The 27,283-nt window shown below is 42.0% G+C and overlaps 1 protein-coding gene across 1 annotated transcript; it reads left to right on the plus strand.

Annotated features, from left to right (window-relative positions):
* Nucleotides 1-17,264: 17,264 nt before the first annotated feature.
* Nucleotides 17,265-22,565, plus strand: LOC103351966 (rhox homeobox family member 2). Its single transcript, XM_008273151.3, has 4 exons — nucleotides 17,265-17,538; nucleotides 17,666-18,569; nucleotides 20,117-20,162; nucleotides 21,988-22,565. The coding sequence occupies exons 1-4, from the start codon at nucleotides 17,439-17,441 to the stop codon at nucleotides 22,384-22,386; spliced, it is 1,449 nt and encodes a 482-aa protein (XP_008271373.2). The 5' UTR covers nucleotides 17,265-17,438; the 3' UTR covers nucleotides 22,387-22,565.
* The last annotated feature ends 4,718 nt before the right edge of the window (nucleotides 22,566-27,283 follow it).

A 27,283-nucleotide genomic window follows, 5' to 3' on the forward strand; every position in this document is an offset into this window, starting at 1 on the left:
TGTACTTTTTTAAAGATTTATTTTATTTATTTGAAAGTCAGAGTTACACAGAGAGAAAGAGAGGCTGAGAGAGAGTCTTCCATCTGCTGATTCACTCCCCAATTGGCACAATGGCTGGAGCTGAAGCCAGGAGCCAGGAGCTTCCTCTGGATCTTCCCACGCGGGTGCAGGGACCCAAGTACTTGGGCCATCTTCTACTGCTTTCCCAGGCCATGGCAGAGAGCTGGACCAGAAGTGGAGCAGCAGGGACTTGAACCGGTGCCCATAAGGGATGCTGGCAATGCAGGCGACACCTTTATCTGCTACACCACAGTGCCAGCCCCATCATAAGCACTTTTAATGTGTAATTTTTGTATGTGTGTGCAGAATGGCATGATCTATTTTTTCTGCCTTTGAAAGAATTAATAAGGTGCAGTTGTGTTAATATTAAATAATTTTTAAGATAGATGGAAGCAACTGAGATATTTGTGATCATGGTTAAAAAGGTATCCCTGATTGTACTTAAATTGGGTTGGATTTCAGTTATTCATTATTGAACTTATTCCTGTTTTATCACACCTTGGAAAAGGCATCCAAGCAATAAATAAATCCTGGACAATCTACTCTCCTTCAAACAGTGAACTGAAACTATATGCCTGTGCAAGATGCGTACAAATGAGAGAACATTTAGACTATTTCAGGCCACATTATGAAGTTATTCCCCCCATGTTTTCTCCATAGTGTTTTAGTTACTGCAGTAACATTGTGGGTGATATTGAAATTCTGCAGCCGGCGACACGGCTCACTAGGCTAATCCTCCACCTTGCGGCGCCAGCACACCAGGTTCTAGTCCTGGTCGGGGCGCCGGATTCTGTCCCGGTTGCCCCTCTTCCAGGCCAGCTCTCTGCTGTGGCCAGGGAGTGCAGCGGAGGATGGCCCAAGTGCTTGGGCCCTGCACCCCATGGGAGACCAGGATAAGTACCTGGCTCCTGCCATCGAATCAGTGCGGTGCGCTGGCCGCAGCATGCCGGCCGTGGCGGCCATTGGAGGGTGAACCAACGGCAAAGGAAGACCTTTCTCTCTGTCTCTCTCTCTCACTGTCCACTCTGCCTGTCAAAAAATAAAATAAAATAAAATAAAATGAAATTCTGCATAATATGAACAAGATAAATTACTTGTAAACTGTTTTTGAAAATACATAACTTTGACAAATAGCTTGATAAACCTTTATAGTCAGCTGTCTTAATGTAAAAAAAAGTATATAAATGAGATTGAAACACATAATTTAAATCAAGATTTTTAGAAATTGATCAACTCATAAAAAGTAATGAATTTTTTTATTTGAAGATTTATTTTATTTATTTTAAAGAGTTACAGTAGAGACAGAAAGATAGGTCTTCCATCCACTGTTTAACTTCTCAAATGGTTGCAACGGCCAGAGCTGAGTCGAACCGAAGCCAGGAGCCAGGAGATTCTTCCAGGTCTCCCACTCTGGTGCAGGGGCCCAAGCACTTGGGCCATCTTCCACTGCTTTCTCAGACCATAGCAGAGAGCTGGATCTGAACTGGAGCAGCCAGGGCTGGAACCAGCAACCATATAGGATGCCAGTGCTGCAGGTTGGGGCTATAACCCACTGTGCCACAGTGCCAGCCCCAGTAATGAATTTTTTAAAAAATAATTTCTAGCTGTTGCTATGTTTATGTTATTTGCACAGTAAAGTATGCATAGTTCATGTTGTCCCTGTATTACATGACACCTGGAAACTCTATATGTGCTTATTATCTTAAAATCAGGACATTAGGTATTTTTAAAAGATTTGCTTATTAATTAATTAATTAATTTTAAAGGCACAGTAATAGAAAAAGTGAGAGAGAGAAAGAGACCATCTGCTGGTTTTACTCTCTAAATGGCCCAAACACCCAAATCTGCACCAGGCCAAAGCCAGGAGCCAAGGACTACATCTTTACCTTCCACAGGGGTGATAGGGTCCCAAGAACTTGGGCCATCTTCCCCTGCATCTCCATGCACATCAGCAGGAAGCTGGATTGGACAAGCAGAGTAGCTAGCTGGGACTCGAATAAGCACTGTAGAATGAGCTGCCAGAATCACAAGTGGCAGCCTAAACCACTGTGTAATTATGCTGGCCCCAGGACATTAGGTCTTAATTTTTGCTACAGGGGCAAAATACCATCAAATCCTTGACAGCTGAAATACGTTTTATCTAGAATGAAAAAATATAAAAGGATTACTTAATATTAGATTTAATCCCTTTATACCTGAAGGTATAATTATTCTATTATCATCAGTTACTTCCAACAGGGTAACAAAGTACCCCCCAAGAAAGCACTAGATTAATGAAAATGGAACTGGGGAGGGAATACTAACAAATAAAATTAGTTAGATATGAAGCAAAACCCTACCTTACATTTTACACAAAATTCCACTCAACATAGATTAAAGTTCTAAATCTACGACCTGACACACCATCAAATTAATTGAAAACGTTGGGGAAATCCTGCAAGACATGGGCACAGGCAATGAATTCCTGGAAAAGACACCAGAGGCACAGGTAGCCAAATCCAAAATTAACAAATGGGAATACTTCAAATTGAGAAACTTCTGTACAACAAAAGAAAGTCAGGAAAGTGAAGAGGCAACCAACAGAATGGGAGAAATTATTTGTATACCATGCAACTGATAGAGGATTGATAACCAGAATATACAAAGAGATCAAGAAACTCCACAATAACAAAACAAACAACCTAGTTAACAAAATTGGCAAAGGACTTAAATAGACATTTTACAAAAGAGGAAATCCAAATGGCCAACAGACACATGAAAAAAAGTTCAGGATCACTAGCCATCACGGAAATGCAAATCAAAACCACAATGAGGTTTCACCTTACCCCAATTAAAATGGCTCTCATTGCAGAAATCAACAAACAACAAATGCTGAAGAGGATGTGGGGAAAAAGGTACCCTAATCCACTGTTGGTGGGAATGTAAACTGGCGAAGTCACTATGGAATATAGTATGGAGATACCTCAAAAATCTGAATATAGACCTACCATATAACCCAGCCATCCCACTCCTGGGAATTTATCCAAGGGAAATGAAATCAGTAAAAGAAAGAGCTATCTGTACCTCCATGTTTATTGCAGCTCAATTCACAATAGCTAAGAAATGGAATCAACCTAAATGCCCATTAACCAAAGATGGATTAAGAAATTATGGGATATGATGGGAAGCGGTATACACAGTAGACTCATAGAATGGCAGATGTCCTAAATAGCACTCTGGCCTCAGAATCAGCCCTTAAGGCATTCGGATATGGCTGAAGAGCCCATGAGAGTATTTTAGGCATGGAAAGCCAAGACACCCTGGGGAAAAAAAAAGGAAGACCTAAATGGAAGATCTCTGTGAGTGAGATCCCAGTGGAAAGAACGGGGCCATCAAAGAAGGAGGTACCTTTCTCTGAAGGGAGGAGAGAACTTCCACTTTAACTATGACCCTGTCGGAATAAGATCGAAGTCGGCGAACTCGAAGGGCTTCCATAGCCTTGGCAACTCATGACTAGAGCCTAGGGAGATTACTGACGCCATAAACAAGAGTGTCAAATTGTTAACAACAACAGGAGTCACTGTGTACTTACTTCTCATGTGGGATCTGTCCTTAGTGTGTTGTCCAATGTGAAGTAATGCTATAACTAGTACTGAAACAGTATTTTACACTTTGTGTTTCTGTGTGGGTGCAAACTGATGAAATCTTTACTTAATATATACTGAATTGATCTTCTGTATATAAAGATAATTGAAAATGAATCTTGATGTGAATGGACTGGGAGAGGGAGCGGGAGATGAGAGGGATGTGAGTGGGAGGGAAATTATGGGGGGGCATTATAATCCATTAACTGTGCTTTGAAAATTTATACTTACTAAATAAAAAATAAATAACAAATTAAAAAAAGAAATTATGGGATATGTACACTATAGAATACTACACAGCAGTAAAAAAAAAATCAAATCCAGTCATTTGCAACAAAATGGATCAACGTGGAAAACTTCATACTTAGTGAAATAAGCCAGTCCCAAAGGGACAAATACTATATGCTCTCCCTGATCAGTGAGAACTAATAGCAGACCTAAAACAAAAGCTGTAAAAGTGAAATTGACACTTGGAGAAACAATGTCTTGAACAGCCCTCATCTAGATTGTCAAGGAACAGGGTTTTTTTTTTTAATTTTTTTATTTTCTCTTCTTCATACTATATGATGAACTCTTTACTTAACATAAGGTTAATCATATGTATATAATGTCAAATAGCTCTCAGTAAAAAATAAGAGGGAAAATAAGAGAGGGAGGAGGAAGTTTGTTAACTATAAAGCTGTATAGTCCTGCATAGAGTCCTACAGACTTACTTCTAAGAGTGCAGTTTAAAAACTTGTCATGGGACTCCAAATCCCATTAAGCTTGATGGTAAAAATGCCATCTTAATTGTTAAAGTGATCATATTAAATGTTAAACTGAACATATAGATAGAGTTCAGTGTTAAAGAGACCTTATAAATAGCATCAAGTACCTGGTAATAATAATATACAGAATTGGGCCAGCGCCGTGGCTCAATAGGCTAATCCTCCACCTTGCGGCGCCGGCACACCGGGTTCTAGTCCCGGTCGGGGCGCCGGATTCTGTCCCGGTTGCCCCACTTCCAGGCCAGCTCTCTGCTATGGCCAGGGAGTGCAGTGGAGGATGGCCCAGGTGCTTGGGCCCTGCACCCCATGGGAGACCAGGAAAAGCACCTGGATCCTGGCTCCTGCCATCGGATCAGTGCGGTGCGCCGGCTGCAGCGGCGGCCATTGGAGGGTGAACCAACGGCAAAGGAAGACCTTTCTCTCTCTGTCTCTCTCTCTCACTGTCCACTCTGCCTGTCCAAAAAAAAAAAATAATATACAGAATTAAAAAGGAGAAAATGTTACAACATGGGAAGCAGTCAACACAGCAGACTCATAGAATGAAAATCGCTTTAAATAACACTCTGACCTCAGAATCAGCCCTTCCTTTAAGGCATTTGGATGTGGCTGAAAAGCCCATGAGAGCATTTCAGGCGTGGAAAGCCAAGACACTGTGGCAGAAACTATCTTGTCTAAATACTGAGGGAGTTTGTGATCACAAAATACTTCTGTAGCCTTGGAAGCTCATGTCAAGAGCCTCAGGTGATCACTGACATCATAAATAAGAGTGTTAATTATTAAATTAACAACAGAATTCCCTGTGCACTTACTCCCCATGTAAAACCTCTGCCCTTGATGAGTTGTACTATGAGAATTAACTGCAAAACCTGTTCTCAAACATTAGTTTTTATATTGCATGTGTCAGGGAGTGCAAACTGTTGAAATCTTTACTTAGTATAGAGTTGGTATTCTATATATAAAGTTAATTAAAAATGAATCTTAATGAGGAATGGGATGGGAGAGGCAGTAAGAGGTGGGAAGGGAGCGGGGGTGTGAAGTGGGTATGGGGGGAAGAACCACTATATTCCTAAATTTGTACCTATGAAATTTGCATTCATTAAATAAAAGCTTTAAAAAATAAAAAATAAAATGATTTAGGACATTCAAATTCACACACGCTCCAAAGAAGTCCTCAAAGTTAATAAATGAGATAAACTGTTTTTCTGTGTTCATAAGTTGCATCCTAAACTCTTAAGTGCTCATTAGTGTTTTAAGAGTGGTGGTTACATCATCTGTGGCTACAAGTCAAGAATAAGTATTTTTCTTACTGGTTAAGTATTTATTTTCAAGCTAACAGGGAATTTTCATGCCCTCTTCCTCTCTACCCTTCCTGCCTTTTCCCTTACTTATACTCAGTTCTCTCTCCTTTGTGAATATGACACTAATATTAATAGTATTTACTCTTTAGTTGAACATAATGTTCATAAATTTATTCTGTGAGTTTGTCCAAATAGCTCTGTGTAGAATGACATCTGCAGTAATGTTGGAAGCTGTGGAATATTTGTTATGTATAGATCCTCTAAATTTATAAAATGTAGATCAGGATTTATTTTAGTTTCTATCATTTTTTGGGGGAGAAAAGGAGAGAGAGACAAAGGAAGGGAGGGAGGGAGAAAGAGAGAAAGGGAGAGAATAAGGGAGGAATGGAGGGAGGGAGGGAGGGAGGGAGGAAGGGAGGGAGGGAGGGAGGGAGGGTAGAAGACACACCCTTGTTGGCTGATTCACTCCCCCAAATGCCCACAAATGGCCAGGTCAAAACCAGGAGCCAGGAAATCAATCTAGGTCTCCCATGTAGATGGCAGGAACCCCAATTTCTTGAGTAATCAACCACTGCCTCTCAGGTTCTACATTAGCAAGAAGTTGGAGTTGGGAGTCAGAGACAGGAATCAAAACCAGGCACTCGAATATGGGAAGCAAGCATCCTAACTGGTACTTTAGCTAGGGTTTCTGCTCCTCCTCTCACAAACACAGGGTCCCCATTAGCAATAGTGCACAAAAAGAATATACCTGGCACAGAGTAGGGACTATGTAACTGTACACTTTAATGGTTGAAGAATGTGAGCCATTGACAAACGTAAGGCTGCATTAACTATGAGAATAAGTATGATTTAAAATAGCCAACACTTGGGGCCAGCATTTTGACACAGCAGATTAAGCTGCCACTTGTGACACCAGCATTCCATATCAGAGAAACACTTTTGAGTCCGGGCTACTCCACCTCTGATCCAGCTCCCCGCTAATGTGCCCTGGCACGCACATGGGAGACCTGGCTAGAGTTCCTGGTGCCTGGCTCCTGGCTTCCACCTGGCCCAGCCCCAGCCATTGCAGCCATCTGGTGCATGAACCAATAGATGGAAAAGCTCTCTTTCTCTGTCTTTCCCTCTCTGTCACTCTGTTTGTCAAATAAAAAAAAAAACTCTTTCTTTAAAAAGAAAAGTAAAATAGCTAACATTTAACTGGTATTTCTCAAATGCCTAATGTGCTCACTCTCTCTTCCTCTCTCCTCCTTCTCCTCCACACATTTGTATGTATTTCAAAAAATTTGTGCACCAAAATATACTTCTCTTTTAATATCATTTCCATAAATTTCAGAAGTACCCTTGTGTGTGAGAGAGACTTAATGTAGTGTATGCCATTTAATACTCTCTCTCTATATATATATATATATATATAATTTAGTGACCATAAATGTGATGAGTGGTATTATTATACCCATTTTACAACAGAGGAAATATGTATTGAGAATCTTAGAGGCTAGTTCAAGGTCAAGGACAGGAGCATACTCTGATTAAAAAAGTTTACATGCTTAACAATGCTCTATACTGTGCCTCAAGAATTGTACCCACCTCATCATTTCTCAGTTATTCCTTTTTAATATATTTCTTATTTATTTCAAAGGCAGAGTTATAGAGAGACAGAGATACACAGAGAGAAAGAATTCGCTGGTTCACTCCCCACATGGCTACAAGGGCCAAGGCTGGTCCAGGCTGAAGACAAGACACTAGAATTCCATCCAGTTGCCCCACGTGGGTGGCAGAGGCCCAAGTACTTGAGCAATATTACACTGCTTTCCCAAGCATATTAGCAATGAGCTAAATCAGAAGTGGAGCAGCCAGAACTTGAACCAGTACTCATATGTAATACTGGCATCACAGGCAATGCTTTAACCCACTACACCACAAAACCAGTCCCTCATCAGATATTCTTGATGATTCAATATAACAGTACATGTGAAGAGACCAGTGCTCATATGTAATACTGGCATCACAGGCAATGGTTTAACCTACTACTCTACAAAACCTGTCCCTTATCAGATATTCTTGATGATTCAACATAACAGTACATGTGAAGAAACTAGCACCCTACCTAGCACACATATTTTCTATACAGGTTTGTGATCTGCAGCCTTCCCTCTTCCATCTGTTGAGAAAAGACTGTACTCATATCACAGAGTTCCTGAAATTCAAAAATTTGCTTTAGTAAACTAGGATCAATCCCTCAAAAAAAAAAAAAAAAAAAAAAAAAAAAAAAAAAAAAGATACTTGCAAGTCCTCTCTGAGAAAAGTGAAACATGAATAGTAAAGTTTAAGGATGAGAACGCTACTCCCAAGTTCAGTCATATTACCATGTTTTAATAAAAGATGTTTCTAGGACAAGGGGTCATAAGGGAAGAAAAATACTCCAGAATATGGTAGGGAGTAAGGCCAAAACTCTGAGAAGTTACGTATGTTCTTGTGGAGTTTCATTTTTATTTTTGTTAGCAGGATGCAGATCAAGACAAGAAAGGAGTATGGTGTCTGTTTTCAAACAAGAGACAGATGGCAGAGACACAAGAGCTCTTCACCTCCTGCAAATGTAAAAACCATATTTGAAACAAAATGTTTGCTATTTCAGATGTATTTGAAACTATATAAAGCATGGCACAGTGTCTCACTACCTGCTCTATTTGTACCCTTTATGGCCATGTAGCCACAGTGATTTTCTAATATCACTTATAAATTTTTTAATTTTATATTTATTTTCATTTTTTGAGATGCAAAAAGACAGAAAAAGACAGATGCGGGGCGGCGCTGTGGCACAGCAAGTTAAAGTCCCAGCCTGCAACATCACCATCCCATACGGGCACTGGTTCTAGTCCTGGCTGCTCCACTTCCAATCCAGCTCCCTGCTAATGCACCTGAGAAAGCAGCAGAGGATGGCCCAAATCCTTGGGCCCTTGTACTCACGTGGGAGATCCAGAAGAAGCTCCTGGCTCCTGGCTTTGGATTGGCTCAGCTCCGGTCATTGTGGCCACTTGGGGAGTGAACCAGTGGCTAGAAGACCTCTCTGTGTCTCTGTCTCTGTCTCTAACTCTTTCTGTAACTCAGTCTTTCAAATAAATAAAATAAATCTTTAAAAAATATAAAACAACTGAGACGTATCTTGATGGAATGAAAGAAAGAAAAGGAAGGAAGGAAGGAAGGAAGAAAGAGAGGAAGAAAGAAAAAGATCTTCTGTCCACTGGTTCACTCCCAAAATGGCTACAACAGCTTGATAAAAGCCAGGTGCCAGGAACTCAATATGAGACTCCCATGTGAAAGGCAGGGACTGAAGCTCTTGGTCCGTCATCTGCTGCTTTCCAGGATATTCATTAGCAGGAATACGGATGGGAAGCGAAGCCGAGACTTGAACCCAGGCCCTCCGATATGAGATGCAAATGTCTCAGGTGGTGTTGTAAAAGCTGTGCCTAACCCTGCCCATCATTTCTTAAATTGTGGTAAAATTTTAAATAACAAAATTACCCATTTTACAGTGTAAAATACCATGGTAGTTAAGGCATTCACCTTTTTATGCCACCATCACCACTATTTAGATTCAAAACATTCATAACCCCAAAATGAAACAAGTTATTCATTAATCAGTCACTCCCCAGTTCTCCCTCTCCTAGACACCGACAGCCACTAGTCTCTGTCTCTATGGATTTTCTTACTCTGAACATTTCATATAAATAAAACCATTTACTATGTAGCTTTTTGTGTCTGTCTTGAGTTTCATTCATATTTTAGCATGTATTAGTATTTCATTCCATTTTACATCTGAATAATATTCCATTATATGAATATCACACATTCTGTTCATCCATTTCTCAGCTGGTGAACATTTGAGTTGTTTCTATCTTTTGTGTGTTGTGAATAGTGCTGCCCTGAACATTTATATACAATTATTTGTTTGAATACTTGTTTTCAATTATTCTAAATATATAGCTAGGAGAGGAATTGCAGGGCAATGTGGGGATTGTATATTTAAACTTTTGAAGAACTGCCAAATTATTTTCCATAGCAGCTGTGCCATTTTACTTTGTCACTGGCAATGTATGAAGGTTCTTGTTTCTCCACATCCTCACTAATAATTACTATATTCCATCTTTTAATTATATTGACCCTAGTGGGTGACAAGTGAGTTTTTGACTGGATTCCAGAGTTCAGCAAAAGTTGACTCTGACAGTTTTTGTCAGCTCATAAGTTGCTTTGGGGAAGAGATGGAGCACTGAAGGACTCTAATCTGTATTACAATCCCTGTAACTTCAACCTTTTTGATACTGCATCTCTCTTCTGCAAATGAATATACTAAAGCGTCTTCATACTAAAGAAGTCTTTCTTCACACTGAACTCTCCTTCTGACTATCCCTCAACTTTCCACTTTCCTGAAAAAATTTCTTCAACGAGTAGTTTCCACTTCATTCCCAAGTTGTGAAGAATAAAGATGTACTTAGACAATCCCTAATGCAACCTTCATTCCAGGTTGAGATTCAATTTATTAACTCAAATCCAAAACCTATTTGGGCCGGCGCCGTGGCTCAATAGGCTAATCCTCCGCCTTGCGGCGCCGGCACACTGGGTTCTAGTCCTGGTCGGGGCGCCGGATTCTGTCCTGGTTGCCCCTCTTCCAGGCCAGCTCTCTGCTGTGGCCCGGGAGTGCAGTGGAGGATGGCCCAAGTCCTTGGGCCCTGCACCCTATGGGAGACCAGGAGAAGCACCTGGCTCCTGCCTTCGGATCAGCGCGGTGCACCGGCCGCGGCGGCCATTGGAGGGTGAACCAACGGCAAAAAGGAAGACCTTTCTCTTTGTCTCTCTGTCCACTCTGCCTGTCAAAAAAAAAACTTATTTGAGCTTAATCCATTCTCACATGTACTTCTTAGCTTTTCTTGTGTATATTTCTATGAAATTTTATTACATATGTAAACTCATCTAGCCATCACTACATTCACGTTATGAAACTTGTACATCTGAGAAGGAAACTATCTGTTGTTATACTAAACAGTTTTGTAAACAAATGGCATAAGATAGAAAATTGTGAAAGATAGTCCTATTTTGTAACAAAGAGAAGGCACACTAATGTATTTTAGTATTTTTGTGTGTACGTATAGCACAGTAGAGGGGAGAATAATTGAGGCCAGAGATTGCAGTGAGTCTTCTAAATAAATTTATATTGTTGATTTTTGAAGTATGTTACTGTTATCACTTCAAAGAATTAAAGACAGAAAGCTCCTCATCAACTAAAAGTTAATAAATTTTGATGAGTCTGCAAAGTCTAAATTAACACTATATATTTTAGTCATGAAGATTATTAATTATTATTAAAAGTTCATTTCCTTCATGTGATGCCATCCCATGATCAGGAGATGCCACAATATGAATTATTACTTGAAGTGTGAATGCCACCTTCTTCATTTTGTACACACTACTTTGTGTGATGAGTTCAGTGTAAATTACACGGTGCAGATGCATTTAAGGTCATTATCAGATCAAATGTAAGACTGCATAAAAGATCATGATAAACCATTTTGTTTTCTCACACATACTGAAGACACCTGTGTTGATGTACACATATGGAGTAGCTTTTTGGATGTTATTTGATTACATTAAAGTCGAAAATGAAACATTTACATGAATTTACCATATTTGCTCATTTTTATAAACTTTTTTTTTATTTTAGAAGATGTTCCTATGGGTATTTTGTGGTAGTAGCTGTTTCTGCTCTATACTAAAACATGTATCAATGTTTAACCATATACTGTTGCAGTGAATCCCAAAGTTCATGTATTGGAAAGTAATTCCCCAAATTCATATGTTAATGCTATTTAATATGCAGTATTTGAGAAGTAATATGATTAGATGAAGTCTGTGAGTGAGGCTTCAATATGACATTCATGGCTTTAAAGATTTATTTATTTGAAAGGCAGAATTTGAGTGGAGGAGGGAGAGAGAGAGAGAGAGAGATCTTCCATCTGCTCTACAACAGCTGGGACTAGGCCAAGCAGAAGCCAGGAGCCTGGAACTCCGTCTGGGTTTCCCATGTACATGGCAGGAACACAAGCAATTCAGCCATCTTCCACTGCTTTCCCAGGTGCATCAACAGGAAGCTGGATCGGAAGTAGAGATGCTAGAACTCGAAATGGTGCTCATATGGGATGTCAGTGTTGCAGGCTGTAGCTTAACCAATTGTGCCACAATGCTAGCCTCAGCATTACTGGCTTTATAAGAAGACCAAGAGAGACCTGTGCTAGTACACTTGCTGTGTCTCACTATGTGATGTCCTCAACCATGTTATGATGCTGCAAGAAGGCCCTCACCAGATGCCAAACAGTTGCCAATGCCACCCTCTTGGACGTCCCAGTCTCAATAACCATAAGCTAAATACATCTCTAGTCTATAAATTACCTGGTCTTGGACAGTTTGTTATAGAAACAGAAAATGGGCTGGCGCCGCGGCTCAATAGGCTAATCTTCCACCTGTGGCATTGGCACCCGGAGTTCTAGTCCTGGTCGGGGCGCCGGATTCTGTCCCGGTTGCCCCTCTTCCAGGCCAGCTCTCTGCTGTGGCCCGGGAAGTCAGTGGAGGATGGCCCAAGTGCTTGGGCCCTGCACCTGCATGGGAGACCAGGAGAAGCACCTGGCTCCTGGCTTCGGATCAGCGCAGTACGCCAGCCTCAGCACGCCGGCAGCAGCAGCCATTGAGGGGTGAATCAACGGAAAAGGAAGACCTTTCTGTCTCTCTCTCTCACTGTCCACTCTGTCTGTCAAAAAATAAATAAATAAATAAATAAGAAACAGAAAATGGACTAAGACATTAGAAACCATACAAAATGCACGATAGTTCAAAGTGCAGTATCAATTTTTTTAAGATTTATTTATTTATTTGAAAGTCAGAGTTACACACAGAGAGAAGGAGAGGCAGAGAGAGAGAGAGAGAGAGAGAGAGGTCTTGCATCTGATGGTTCATTCCCCAAATAGCCACAATGGCTGGAGCTGTGCTGATCCAAAGCCAAGAGCCAGGAGCTTCCTCCAGGTCTTCCCATGCGGGTGCAGGGGCCCAAGGACCTGGGTCATCTTCCACTGCTTCCCAGGCCATAGCAGAGAGCTGGATCGGAAGTGGAGCACCAGGGTCTCGAACCAGTGCCCATATGGGATGCCGGCACTGCAGGCAGCGGCTTTATGCTCTACACCACAGTGCCAGCCTGGCAGTATCAGTTTAACAGTGTCCTAACTGAAATTTTAAACACTGTCACCGAAGAGGAACTAGAAAAATTAGTTCACCTAATGATCTACTTTTCATGAACATTAGGCATGGAGCACAATGAAAAGTGCTTGGCATACATTAGGTCTAATTTTTTTTTAAAGATTTTATTTATTTTTATTTCAGATATAGAATTACAGGCAGAGAGAGGAAGAGACAGAAAGAAAGGTCTTCCATCCACAGGTTCAGTCCCCAAATAACTGCAACGGCTGCAGCCGGGCCAATCCAAAGCCAGGAGCCTGGAACTTCCTCCAGGTCTCCCATATGCATGCAGGGGCCCAAGCACTTGGGCCATCCTCTGCTGCTTTCCCAGACCATAGCAGAGAGCTGGATCGGAAAAGGAGAAACTGGGACACAAACTGGGGCCCATATGAGATGCCAGAGCCACAGGTGGAGGTGTAGCCTACTATGCCACGGCACTGTCCCCCATTAGTTCTAGTTTTACAAGCTTCTATTGCCTTGTAGTTCTTTTAGGTGATAAAGGTCATTGGCTGGAAAGAAGTTTAGTAAAATCTTGATAAATGTTGAATCTGGATTATGTTTTTTAAAGGGGGTAAATTATGAAATTCTTGCCATTTTGCATATGTTTGAATATTTTCACAATAAAGAATATATTTTTAAAGAAAGAAATAAAATTCAATATGAATCACCACTTACATTCAAGTTAATAAGTATCTTTCCATACTTCATTCTAACTTCAAGAGCATTCTGTGAGATGATTATTTGAGCAAATAGTGGTAGTAATATCAATAGTTTCCCAATGAACAGTTGATAAAGCAGTGGTTCAGAGATGATGAGGCTTCCCAGTGTCATGTGGTACAGATAGGGGGCCAAAGCTCTTGCTATGAGCAGGGCGGGTAAAGACCCTGAAATCAGATGTATATGCTCTGATTCTACAGGCTAACCACTTTTTTCCTTTCCCAGTCTTCTCTGGTAATTTTCTTTTTGGTGGAGGGTGGTGGTTAGGATCGATATGCCCTACTTTGTCTCATGAAAGAGTCAATTATTCCTACAGTACCTTTGTACACACAGTCCTTTACATTCAAATTCAAGGATAAGAATAATCCCTCTGACATCCAACTGTGGTATCTAAATCAAGAAACCCAGATAAGAACCTTGTTCCCCAGCCCCAATAACTGAAATTGACCTAATCAACAAGCTATAGACACCCTCCCAACCATAAATACATGCTAAAAAACTGCTTTCATTAAAACACCCCGTTCCAAAATTCAGTTTTCCATTATCTCAAATGCTGACATCCTGTCTTCTTCCATGAATTCCACCCCCATCCAACTTTGACATCTTATTTCCTACTCAAGGTCACATTTCACATGCATTTACTCTCCTGGGCATGCTGGCTGTATTGGGATCCTTGAGACAAGCTTCATATTTGTTCCCCACTGGGGTTGTTCATACTAACTTCGTTTAACTGGGATTACCTGCACAGCCTTCTGAGCATTTGCCAAAGTTTGACCCATACAGTGAGTGCAAGGTAAATCCCAGTATCTCAAAACAAAACAAAACAAATTCTACTAAGAACAGGGAACTAAAACCTGCTGCTGCTAAGAATAAAGACTCTTCAAAGGCCTGAATCCTTGTCCATTTCCTTTAGGTTGTGTGACCTTGATGCCATAGAACGTTTCAGAACTCCCATTTCTTCAGTTTCTAAAGAAAGTGTTGACTTCCTCCTCAGCGGACAACTGTGAGGGTTGATTAGCCAAGCCATGGTGCACAGTGAGCACCCACATGATGTCTGTCATCAGCATAAACTAGGTCAGACTTTTGTGGCTCCACTGAATATCACATCCACTCAGGAGCAAAGGCTGGATCTCTATGGCATCTTCAATCACAGCACAGATTCATGTGTAGACTGACTCTGTTGAGTCTTAATCCCCTAACTTCAGCATCAGCTTCAATTGACTGAATCCTCACCATGAGTATTACCTGTATTACTTCACTTTAACTTTACAATAGCATAGTGCAAGTACCATCAGGATCCTCATTCTACAGATGTGGCACATGAGGCATACGAAGATCAACTATTTTACCCCTGATCACACAAACAGGTTAATGCCGGGCCTGATTAGTCTTTCCCTATACTGTGAGACTCCTTTCTCTGATGTGGACTGATTTCCTTCACTAATTTATGAGAATCTACAGCTCAATGGTCAAGCATTGTGGCACTACCAACATTTCCCAGCACAGGGAACTGTATGTTTAGCAGCTAATGAAGACTTACTGTCTAAAACACATAGAAGTACAAAAATCCATAGTAGAGGTATTATATTCATTACAAAACATCATATCTACCTTGCCACCTGGAGAGAATAACCATCATTTCTTTTCTCTTGTGGACCCTTGTGAATAAATATGAAATTGACTAAAAGCGCAACTGTGAGACAGCATGATGTGGCCATGGTCTATCTTTAATTTCTATTGTCTTAATTAAACTGCCAATGAGGCAGTTCCCGTTGCTATTCCCACTTCACAGATGAGGAAACTAAGGAAAAATGCAGAAGAGGCAGCTCGCCAGGTTAGCCAGCTAGCGAGTGGTGAGCAAAAGCAAGGTTTCAAATTTTATGAGTCTAGGTCCAGGATCCCTGTTCTCATACATTTGGTATATTGAACTATGATTCATGGTTCTTCTTACTTAGCATGAAGCTCTATTCAAGATTTAAAATTTTCAAAGTGTGAATTGACTTAACTAAAAATTTTCAATTATTTGAGAGGCAGACAGACACACACATACAGAGAGAGAGAGAGAGCAAGAGAGAGAGAGAGAGAAGAGGGATGGGGGAGAGAGCTCATCTGCTGGTTCACTCCTGAGATGCCCACAACAGCCAGCAGGAAGGAGAGAACCAGGAGCTGGGAAATCAATGCAGGTCTTCCATGCAGGTGGCAGACATTCAATTACTTGAGGGATCACTGCTGCCTCCCAGGGTCTGCATTAGGAGGAAACTATTTTTTAACCATTATCAGGGAATAGGAGGTGAGGATGTATTCTTTAGAAACAGTAGGTGAGCTGACTAGGGTCTGCGATATATTTAAGGGACCACAGAAATGGCCTAATTTCTAATATAAAATGGGGTGAATGAAAACAGTGCAGGTAAACATGATAAATAAAGTACATTGGAAACCATGATAATCCCCATTTTCAGAAGTTAATTTTTATATTCCTGATATGAACACCTCTTTCAAAATCTACGAAACATGCCTTTTTTTTCTTCTACAAAACATGTCTTGATGGAAAAACTGAAGAACTTACAACCTGGAAATGACCCTCTTTAATTTGACAACAAATAAAAGCTATTGCTCAGGAAGGGTTCAGGAAGATATTTCTGAGAAAAGTGACAGAGAGAGAGAGAATGAGAGAGAGAAGGGGGTAAGGCAGGAACAGGAAAGGGGGAAGTGGCCCAGTTCAAGGAGCACAACACAGAAGAAACCACTCCCTTTTGTAGAAGGTCTACAGCCAGAGGCACATATACTGTGTACCACGACATTTCAAGACAAAAATATTGCAACCAGGTTAAAAAAAAAATTAAAACAAACATAAGAGTCCTGTGCAGTGTAACTGCTCTTGGAACAAGCGCTGTGGAGGCTTCTACATTTGCACTATGATGTGGATTCATTACGAAAAATAACTACCTTGTGAAATATTTTCAGAGGTACACTGGGAAGTATTGTTTTGTTTTCCATGATGCAATAGTAGTAAGCTTTGAAAGCCCAGTAATCTTGCAAACCTAGCCCCCAGCTCCAGTTATTGGAAACTCCAGAAGCAAGGCAAGCTCTGAAGTCCTGGTAGTAACACAAGCTCTGCCAAAACTCAAAGCAAGCGGCCTCTTAACTGATCATATTAGCTTAATTTCTACCCCCTGCCAAGTATTGGCTGCTAGCTTTGCAGGGCTGGACCAAAAGATACTTTCCATACAGCTCTTCAAAGCCCCTGAAACTAGTGTCAGGTATTTCAACCTTATCCCCCCTCCCTCCCCCACCCCAAATTCAGTTGCACAGCCCAGCACAGCTGCGTCCCTGGGAAGATTGCTCTCCAAGTGGGGGGAAGGCAGCTAAATTGCAACATGGAGGCAAAAGTTCTATATTCAGATATGCGCACTTACAGCGCTCTTCTTATAAGAACCCTCCCCCACCTATGCCCGCACAACACATGTCTGAGCCCTTGCAGGAGGTTTACCTCAGGGAACCAACCCATAATAACTGGTGGTGAGGAGAAAGCTAAAACAGGGCGTCAAGAGCTGGATACACTGTAACCCAGCCTAGGCGCCAAGAGAAGATACTTGGAGACTGCCACTCACAGCTCTAGCCCTGCCCGGGTGATCACGCGAGACTCCAGCTCAGATCTCTGAGGACGCACACAGCTCCACCACAGCGCCCAGGATATGGAGACCCCGGCCCGGCACAGCGGGCGCTCTGTCACCACCTGGCCAGGCCTGGGATTCGATGAGAATCAGGAAGGACTGCGTAGTCAGCACCTGGAAGGTATACCTGTTTTAGCCATGTCCACGAAAACAGTGTTCCCCGTGGGAGGGGGTGGCGTCCTCCTTCCCAAGAACCCTGGAACCCAGACACCCTCATCTTTCTCTTTGGGTTTGTTTGTTTTTGGCAGGTGTGAGGCCTACAGCCATCTCGCTCCCTGCAGAGGAAGGAGACAAGGAAGGGTGTTTGCTGTTCCAGCGGAAGCAGGGAGCAGATGTAGGAGAGGAAGGAGAAAAAGAAGAAACGCGAGGAGGAGGCGGAGAAGGAGGCCCGGATGGCGCCAGGTCGCAGAGCCCGGATGGCGCCAGGTCGCAGAGCCCGGATGGCGCCAGGTCGCAGAGCCGCGCAGAGGAAGGCGGCAGCCAGTTTCGCGCTAGCGCCCTGTCCCCCGCTGAGGAAGAGGGCAACCAAGTTGGCGCCAGATCCCCTTGGCCTGCACAGGAAGAAGGCAGACAGGTTGGCGCCAGCGCTCTGGGTCCAGCATTTGAAGAAGGCGGCCTTGTTGGCGCCAGCTCTTCCGGGCCCGCAGAGGAAGAAAGCGGCCTAGTTGGCGCCAGCGCTCCCGGGCCCGCAGAGGAGGAAGGTGAATTGGATAGCGCCAGCGACTCGGGCCCAGCAGAGGAAGAAAGCGGCCTGGCTGACGCCAGCTCTTCTGAGTCCGCAGAGGAAGAAGGCGGCCTGGCTGACGCCAGCTCTTCGGAGTCCGCAGAGGAAGAAGGCGGCCTGGTTGGCGCCAGCTCTCCCGGGCCTGCCGAGGAAGAAGGCCGCTCGGTCGGCGCAGCGTTTGAAGAAGAAAGTCTATTTGGCGCCAGCGCTCCAGGCCCGGTGGCCCACAACCACCACGTGGGCGGTACCGCCAGAATTGGTGGCCAGGAGCTTGGGCAGCAGCAGGAGCCCGTTTCAGGGGCCACCAACAGTCTCCGAGATAGGAACAGGCATGAGCAGCAGGTCAGGCGCCCCACGTTCACCCCACTGCAGCTGCAGGAGTTGGAAAGAATTTTCCAGCGTAACCATTACCCGGACGTATTAGCACGGTAAGCAAATTGCCAGAGTGGGCTCCTACTTTGGATAGCATGTGCTAGCCCAGGGCACCCTTTAGTTCTCCCATATACCCTTCCTTCCTTTCCTCCTGAAGTAAAGCTCATCTCATAGACTCCAGGTACCAGCGTCCTCTCCCCTTTGCACTTGAGTTTCCGGTGGGGATTGGAGCTATGTGAACTGGGAATGAAGGTAAATATTTTCATGCAGTATTTCTTAAAATTGTATTAATTTATTTAAGTGTACATTAGATACAGAGAGACAGCACTCCTAACCCCTGGTTCACTCCCCTAATGCCCACAAGTTATAACTGCTGCAGACCAAAGCCAGGAGGAGGGAACTCAATCCAGATCTGGAACGAGTATGGCAGGGACCTAACCCCTTGAGCCACCACCTGCTGCCTCCCAGAAAGATGGAATCTAGTGACCAAACTTGAATGCAGGCACCCTCATATGGGATGGAGGCATCCCAAACAGCCTCTTAACTGCTGTGCCAAAGGCCAGTCCCTCATGCAGTATTTAAGTGAATCAAATTAATACATTTTGGGTGGCAAATGTTATAAATAAAGTCCAGTAAGAACTGAGTCAGGGATAAAGGGGAGGAGCCTGGGCCATGGTGGAGCACCTGCAGTGTGGGACCCTGCCTTTATTTAAATTTTCAAACATCAGTTCATCATAGATTTTTGCATTAATCTCTATATTTTAAAAATACTACATTCCCACCATATTTATCTTGATTACTGATTTTGGGGAATCCTTTTAAAGTTTGTGCATGAGAGGAAACTCCCTAAAACAGCCTCAGCTTGATGCTACAGAATAGTGTACTTGGTGGAGAGACATTAATGGGGTACATGTTAAAACCAAGAGGCACCTGTTGTAGGAGTTAAAGATGCAGTTTCAAATGCCACTTCCTGGTTATGTAAATAATACCTCAAGTACTTGGGTTCCTGCAACCCACATAGGAGACTTGGAGAGAGATGTTGGCTCCTGACTTCAGCTTTTCCCAGCCCTGGCTATTGTGAACATTTGGGGAGTAAAACAGTGGGTGGAAGATCACTATTTCTGAACTGTCTCTATCACACTCTCTTTCCCTCTCCTATTAAATAATTTAATTTATAACAAGAAGGAGGGACCAGCATTGTGGCATAGCAGGTAAAACCTCCTCCTATAATGCCACCATCCCATATAGGTGCCAGTTTGAGTGTACTGGATGCTCCACTTTTGATCTAGTTTCCTGCTAATGGCCTGGAAAAAGCAGCTGTGGATAGCCCAAGTATTTGGGCCTCTGCCATCCTTGTGAAAGACGTGGATGAAGCTCTCAGATTCCAGGCTTTAGCCTGGCTCAGACCTGGCAATAGCAACCATCTGAGAAGTGAGCCAGCAAGTGGAATTTTCCCTCTCTCTCCTTCTCAGCCTGTAATTTTGACCTTCAAATAAATAAATAAATATTTTTAAAAATAAAGAAAACAAGAAGGAGATAAAATCCTCTATTTCATTTCATCCACTAATCAAAACACTGACCATTTGTGGTTTTCTCCCCTCAGACTGGAGCTGGCAAGACGCATGGATGTAACTGAAGCCAAAGTGCAGGTCAGTACACCTGAAAAAAATTAGGGAGGGAGGACATTCTAAAAACATATTACAAGGCTTGGACAACTTTATCATCGACATTGCTATGTTGAATTTGTGTTCCATATTCCATTATTGGGAAATGAACTTTGCATTTTGGGGTGTGTATACAAAACGATATAAGGAAGCCCTAGCTTACAGCAATTTCCCATTACCAGAGAGAACAAAAATATGCCAACGAAAAAATATTTAGCATGAAGTAATTTCTTTTTCATTCCCTGTACACATAGATGCATATTGTATAGTATATTACATAAAAGATTTCGTATAGGGGCCGGCGCCATGGTTCACTTAGTTAATCCACTGCCTGTGATGCAGGCATCCCATATGGGTGCCAGGTGCTCATCCCGGTTGCTCCTTTGCCAGTTCAGCTCTCTGCTGTGGCCTGGGAAGGCAGTGGAGGATGGCCCAGGTGCTTGGGCCCCTGCACCCGCATGGGAGACCAGGAGGAAGCACCTGGCTCCTGGCTTTGGATCGGCATAGCTCCAGCCGTAGCGGCCATTTGGGGATGAACCAACGGAAGGAAGACCTTTCTCTCTGTTTCTCTCTCTCACTGTCTAACTCTGCCTATCCAAAAAAATAAATAAGTAAATAAATAAAAGATTTTGTATAATTAATGAGAACTTTAATTATATATGACAGTAATAGATATATGATAATATATAAAAGTGTATATTCATCATTTATATTTTAAATATGTGTCCCAGATTGTGAATATATATCTAATGCTATTGTCTTATAGGGTGCGCTTATTTATGGAGTCATGCTGGGGCTAAGACTGACGTGAGAATTATTCAAATTATTGTACCCAAAAATTTTTATTATGAGCAGGCTTAACTGTAACCCTAAATTGTTTTACACATTTAAAACCAGGCATACGGTTCTTGCTTAAGGTGTACTTTTGTAAATAGTTAGGCCTCAGTGTGAAGGAATAACTCACATAGAAGACACAACATTGCTGAAGTATATATTGTTAAGCTGCAGCTCGTTCTAATACCTAATGTCTGCTCCCCCCGCTATTGGTTTTGCAAGGCTGGTAAACTACTTTAGAGTTGGCTGTAGATTTTGATTTTCTGGAAATCCTTGGTGTGTAGCCTGAAAAGTTTACTAATCTAAGGGTTGTACATTATGATGCAGATGGGGCAAAGTTTTCACTCTGTGAAAGGTTATCTAAAATATGAAACAAGCAATTCAAAGGGACAGTTTTGAATAAAGTTCCACTAACCTAAAAGGATATGGGGATATGGAGGACATCCATCAACTCAAACGTTTATAATTTCTCTGTGATGAGAATATCCCCAAATCTGGCATCTAGCTATTTTGATTTCTACAATACAGTGTTGTTCAATGTAATAACTACTCTGTGGCATAGCACACCAGAATGTCTTTTCCTCCCATCCACAAACATGGTGACACCTGCCTAGTGAGCAGGGACCGGTGCCAGCTGGATTGCTGATGGTCAGCTCAGGGTACAGACAAACCCATGGCAATAGCAGCAGAAACCTAGTCCAGTACATCAGTCAGACCTGTATCAACCAGTGCGCAGAATAAGATATTATTAAAGGTAGGAAGAGAGAGACAAAGCAGTACACCAAGCCAAGACTGGCACATAGTTGGAGCTCACTGAGGGAAGGATGTTCTTTTCCTAAGATATTTTAGTGAGAAGGAAGTAGTTTCTCACAACACAGGTGAAAAGGTTTAGGACAGAGTTGCCTATTCTGTTTTTCTATGACAAAATGGAATGTTCACTGTACTAAACCAATCTCTTTTTCTTCTCTGATTGAAGGTTTGGTTTAAGAACAGGAGAGCCAGGTGGAGAAGATACCAGAGAACTCTAAGGGCCAGAAATACACCCCCTATTGTCCAGCACTACCCTGTCACCGTAATGTGGGGTGGAACCTATTATGCCATGTTTGCTTGGGACCCAAATTTGGTGCCATTCCTTCCGGGGGCACTGCCATTCTTGCTGCCCCTGCCACCTATACGACCCCTGTTGCTGTGGCCACCCATGCCCACGCCTGTGCACTTGATGATGCCCATCCCATGGCCTATGCAGCCGCCCATGCCACCGCCGTATCCTCCCCTATTCTTGCCTCCTCTGCCCTTCTATTTCATGCCCCTGTCTCCGTATGGCCCGGTCCCCTGTGGCCTGATCTGGATCCTTATTGTGAGCCATTCTTTTTGAGACCCCTTTTTATAAGGAATACTTTCTGAAACTATTTTTTCCAAAATGTTTTAGGGCAAGATAAAATTTTGTGTGGCACACCATTGTGAGCGGTTCATCACATGCTTGTTAAATGTTTACTTGAAAGTACGATGTCATGGACCCACTTTCTGACACGGTTTTGTATTTTCAATAAAGAAATTGACAGTGAATTCTGTGTATATCTGTTTTGTGTCACGGGGTTGAGAGTTTATGGATGGAAACTGCTAAGGAAATGCCATTCAAGCAGAGTGGTAAGCGGCTCCTTTCATACAGTGACATCCTGAGTCACCACCAGGGGCTGTGCACATGACAGAAGTTTCACAAGTGCCATGGCAGCATTGCTCTGACCTATACTCCTTCTGCTCTCCTACCCCAACACTGCACACTCACCCCACTCTGCCCCATGGGGATCACATACATGTACAAGATGGGGGAGTGCATGTCCCTAATGAGAGAACAGTGGTTCAAGGCAGGACCAAGATCCAGTCATGCTGACAGGCTCAGACAAGGCACCAAGCTCTAAGGGAAGCCTGCTAAGGGGCCTCTGGGGACTTGCAGGAGCAATAGGAGCTGGGGATTCATGTGGTGCTCTCCCAACCCTGTTCACTGCTGGCCCTCTTTGTGGAGAAGACAGGGAGATTATCCTTGCTAGCAGGAGGACCCTGCCCTTGCAATGGACACAAAAGAAGACACTCCACCAAGGTCAGAAAAGGTCCCCCCTTTCCTGTCCACACCCGCAGACGTGGAGTGCATATTTCTGTACCGTTCCCAGCTGACAAGTTCACTGTCATGCCTTCAAATGTATTTTTGTCACCTTCAACATTATTGAGATAACTCTGGTTCCAAGTAATTAAGCACTGAAAGGGAACCTCTTGGTTTAGTGCTGCCTGAAGGAAGAAGGAGTCCCTGAGCAATGATGCAAATTAGTTTTACTTAAAGAAGCAGTTAGAGCTTGGCCTTGTGCTGATTTTTTACTTGAAATTTCCTTGGTGCAAGACAAGAAAAACAGGTTACTGGTAAAAAAAACTAAGCCTGCTTTTTACAATTTAGTAAACTGAAGTTGACTAATGAAATTTGACTGTCATGTCCTCAGAGGTATTTTGTCACCTTCCACATTGCTGAAAGAACAATTAAACTCTGAAAGTGAACCTGTTGGTTTAGTGCTTCTTGAAGGAAGAATGTCAGTCCCTGAGCAATGGTCCAGAATAATTTTATTTAAAACAAGTAGTTTCTGTGGGTGTTGCGATATTGCTGGTTTGCCATCACTTTGGATGTCCATATATCATAATTGAATGCTGGGGATCAATTCTCACATCTGCTTCAATCTAGCTTAGTGATAATGCGCAATCTGGGAGCAGCAGGTGATTGCTCAAATACTTGGTTCTGTTTCCCTTTTGGGAGACCTGGAGTGAGTTGCTACCTCCTGGACCCTGAATTTCACCTGTCCCAGCCCCTGCTATGTAAACATTTGAGGAATGATCCTGTGAATGGAATCCCTCTCTCTCTCTCTCCCTCCCTCCCTTCCTCCATCCCTCTCTCTCCTTCTCTCCCGCTCTCCCTCTATCCCTCTCTCTCTCATAGAAATAAATAATATTTTTAAAAACCTCTGGTGAAAAAGTGTAGTATACAGAGCCAGGATCTTGGCCTAGCAGCTTAATTACTACTTTGATGTCTGCCTCCCATATGGTATTGCCTGAATTTGAGTCCTAGTTATTGTGTTTCTCTTCCAACTTTCTGCTAATGCACACCCTGGGAGGCAGCAGATAATCAAGTACTTAGGTACCTGCCTCCCAAATGAGACCCAAATGGAATTTCAGCCTCTGGATTCAACCTGGCCCAGCCATTGTTATTTCAGGCATTTAGGGATTGAATCAGTGAATTGTCTCTCAAATATAACGAAAAAGTAGTAAGACCTTGGCTTTGTTTATACTTTTTCATATGGAATTGCCACAAGGAAAGAACAAAAGCATAACAAAGTATTAGGAAAGAATCCAGGGACATTTTTTAAATTCACTAAGTTTAGAGTCTGGACAGGATGTGGCACAATGTGTTAAGTTGCTATCTATAGCACTGGCATCCCATGTGCGTGCTGCTTCGAGGCCTGGGTGCTGCTTCGAGGCCTGGCTGCTCCACTTTTCATCCAGCTCCATCGTAATGCGCCTAGGAAAGCAGTGGAGAATGGCCCAAGTACTTGGGTCCCTGCTCCCATGTGGGAGATCCGAAAAATGCTCCTGGCTCCTGGCTCCTGGCTTCAACTTGGCCCAACTCAGGTTTTTACAGCCATTTGGGGAGTGAACCAGTGGATGGAAGATCTCTCTCCTCTCCTTTTCTCCTTATTTCTGTATATCTCTGACTTTCAAATAAATACATATGTCTTTTTTAAAAATTCCCCAAGCTTTCTCTTTAGAAATGCAAATCTCCTTTAAGATAGTTTTCTGTTAAGCACGAATTTAATTAATGTCAGTGAATTATACACTTAAAACTGTTTAGAATGGCCAAATTTTTATACATGTTTTACCACAGCAAAATAAAGAAAAATATTGCAGAAAATGTATAAAAGTGATTAATTGGGAATATCATGCCCATACTCTCAAATGATTGGAAAGTTTGTTGATAAAGAGCCATAGTTTTATGTATTTGAGAAGTTATCTCTTGGAATACTAGGCTGATAAGTTATTTTAGTCTGATATACTAGACTCTGAACTTCCAAAGCAGAATTCTTGTGCATTGGCCAATTAAAATTCATAGAATTAGATTAGAATGCCCTTTCACTTAAAAGTGTCAGATGAATAGAAATTCACCTTAAAACAGATATTGTTGAGACAGTATATTATGGGGCTAGTTAAAGGACTGGGTAGGAAATGAGTTATAATTTATTTTTTTCTGAGGCATAATAGTAGACGCAGTAATGTTACAACCTTCATTCACCCTACACACACTTGATTATCAGTATACATCACATTATACCTTTACATTCCATAGAAAGAAATTATATATTGTCCTTGTGTGACTTTATTCAATGTCCAATCAAATACTAAAACAAGGTACTAGGATCCCCATCTAAAGAAGAAAAAGCTATTGCTCAAGATCAAAAATCTAATAAGAGGACCAGGATTGTAAACCAAGTCCCTCTGCATCCAGAGCCCATGTTTTCTCATGATTACTACAGTGGTCATGCACAGGGATGGTACAATTATAGCAACATGGCTTCGTTTTTTAAAAAAGCATTGTGATATCATTTTTTCCTAGATATCTTTTATTTAAGTTATACAAACTTCATGCATTTCATATATGCAAATTTAGGAACGTTGTGATCCTTCCCACCCTACCCTCCCTTCCTGCCCACACTCCTAAACTTTTTCCTCCTCCCTCTCATATTCCCACTCTTAATTATTACAAAGATCTATTTTTAGTTTACTTTATACTCATAATATTAACTCTACACTAAGTACAGAGTTCAACAAATAGTCTGAAAACAAAACAAAACAAAAACTGTGCTCCACAGTAGTTGATACAAGAGCTGTTTAAAATCATCGCAATGTTAAGTGGCAAAGTCCCTTCTAGAGATTACCTTTTAGATACTATATTAGTTACCACAGATCAGGAATACATATTTGTCTTTTTGGGACTGGCTTATTTCACTAAGTATGATGGTTTCCAGTTGCATCCATTTTGTTGCAAATGACAAAATTTCATTTTTTTTACCACTGTGTAGTATCCGATGGTGTACATTTCCCATAATTTCTTTATCAAGTCTTCCATTGATGAACATGTAGGTTGATCCCATATCTTAGCTATTGTGAATGTAGCTGCAATAAACATGAGGGTACAGATAACTCTTTCATACATTGATTTTATTTCCCTTGGGTAAATTCCCAGCAATGGGATGGCTGTGTCTTAAGGTATGTCTATATTCAGATTTATGAGGTATCTCCATACTGTCTTCCACAGTTGCTGTACCAGGTTATAATCTTACCAGCAGTGGACTAGGGTAACTTTTTTCCCCACATACTCACTAGCATTTCTGTAGGAATGCCATTCTAACTGGGATGAAGTGAAACCTCATTGTGGTTCTGACTTGTATTTCCTTGATAAATAATGATCCTGAGCATTTTTTTTTCATGTATCTTCTGGGCATTTGAATTTACTCTTTTAAAAAATGCCTACTCTGGGGACAGCGCTGTGGTGTAGCAGATAAAGCCACCACCTACAGTGCCAGCATCTCATATGGGCACTGGTTTGAGACCCAGCTACTCCACTTCTGATCCAGCTCTCTGCTATGGCCTGGAAATCAGTGGAAGTGCAGCTTCTGCCATTGCAGCCAATTGGGGAATGAACCAGCAGATGGAAGGCCTCTCTCTCTCTCTCTTTCTGCCTCTCTTCCTTATGTAACTCTGACTTTCAAATAAATAAATAAATCTTTAAAAAAATGCCTATTCAAATACTTTGTCCATTGTGTAACTGGATTGTTTCTTTTGCTGTTGTTGAGTTTCTTGAGCCCTTTATAGATGCTGGATATTAATCGTTTATCAATCACATAGTTTGCAAATATTTTTCCCATTCTATTGATTGCCTTTTCACTTTGCTGAGTGTTTCTTTTGCCATGCAGAAGCTTCTCAACATGATGCATCCCATTTTTCAATTTGGCTTTGATTGTCTGTGATTCTGGGGTCTTTTCCAAGAAGTCTTTTTCTATTTCAATGTCTTACAGAGTTTCCAAATGTTCTCTAGTAATTTGATGGTATCAGGTCACAGATTTAGGTCTTTTATCCATTTTAAGTGGATTTTTGTATAAGGTATAAACAAGGAGTCTTTTTTTTAAAGATTTTATTTAATTGGAAGAGTTACAGAGAGAGGTAGAGACAGAGAGAGAGAG

The sequence above is a fragment of the Oryctolagus cuniculus genome, chromosome X, assembly GCF_964237555.1.
Source record: "Oryctolagus cuniculus chromosome X, mOryCun1.1, whole genome shotgun sequence".
Taxonomy (NCBI): domain Eukaryota; kingdom Metazoa; phylum Chordata; class Mammalia; order Lagomorpha; family Leporidae; genus Oryctolagus; species Oryctolagus cuniculus.

What these genes read in the sequence shown, in the direction of transcription:
- LOC103351966 (XM_008273151.3), top strand. Translation starts at nt 17,439, where the DNA reads ATGGAGACCCCGGCCCGGCACAGCGGGCGCTCTGTCACCACCTGGCCA. An exon ending in GCGTAGTCAGCACCTGGAAG is followed by an intron (nt 17,539 to 17,665) that starts GTATACCTGTTT and finishes TGTTTTTGGCAG; the next exon opens with GTGTGAGGCCTACAGCCATC. An exon ending in TAACTGAAGCCAAAGTGCAG is followed by an intron (nt 20,163 to 21,987) that starts GTCAGTACACCT and finishes CTCTGATTGAAG; the next exon opens with GTTTGGTTTAAGAACAGGAG.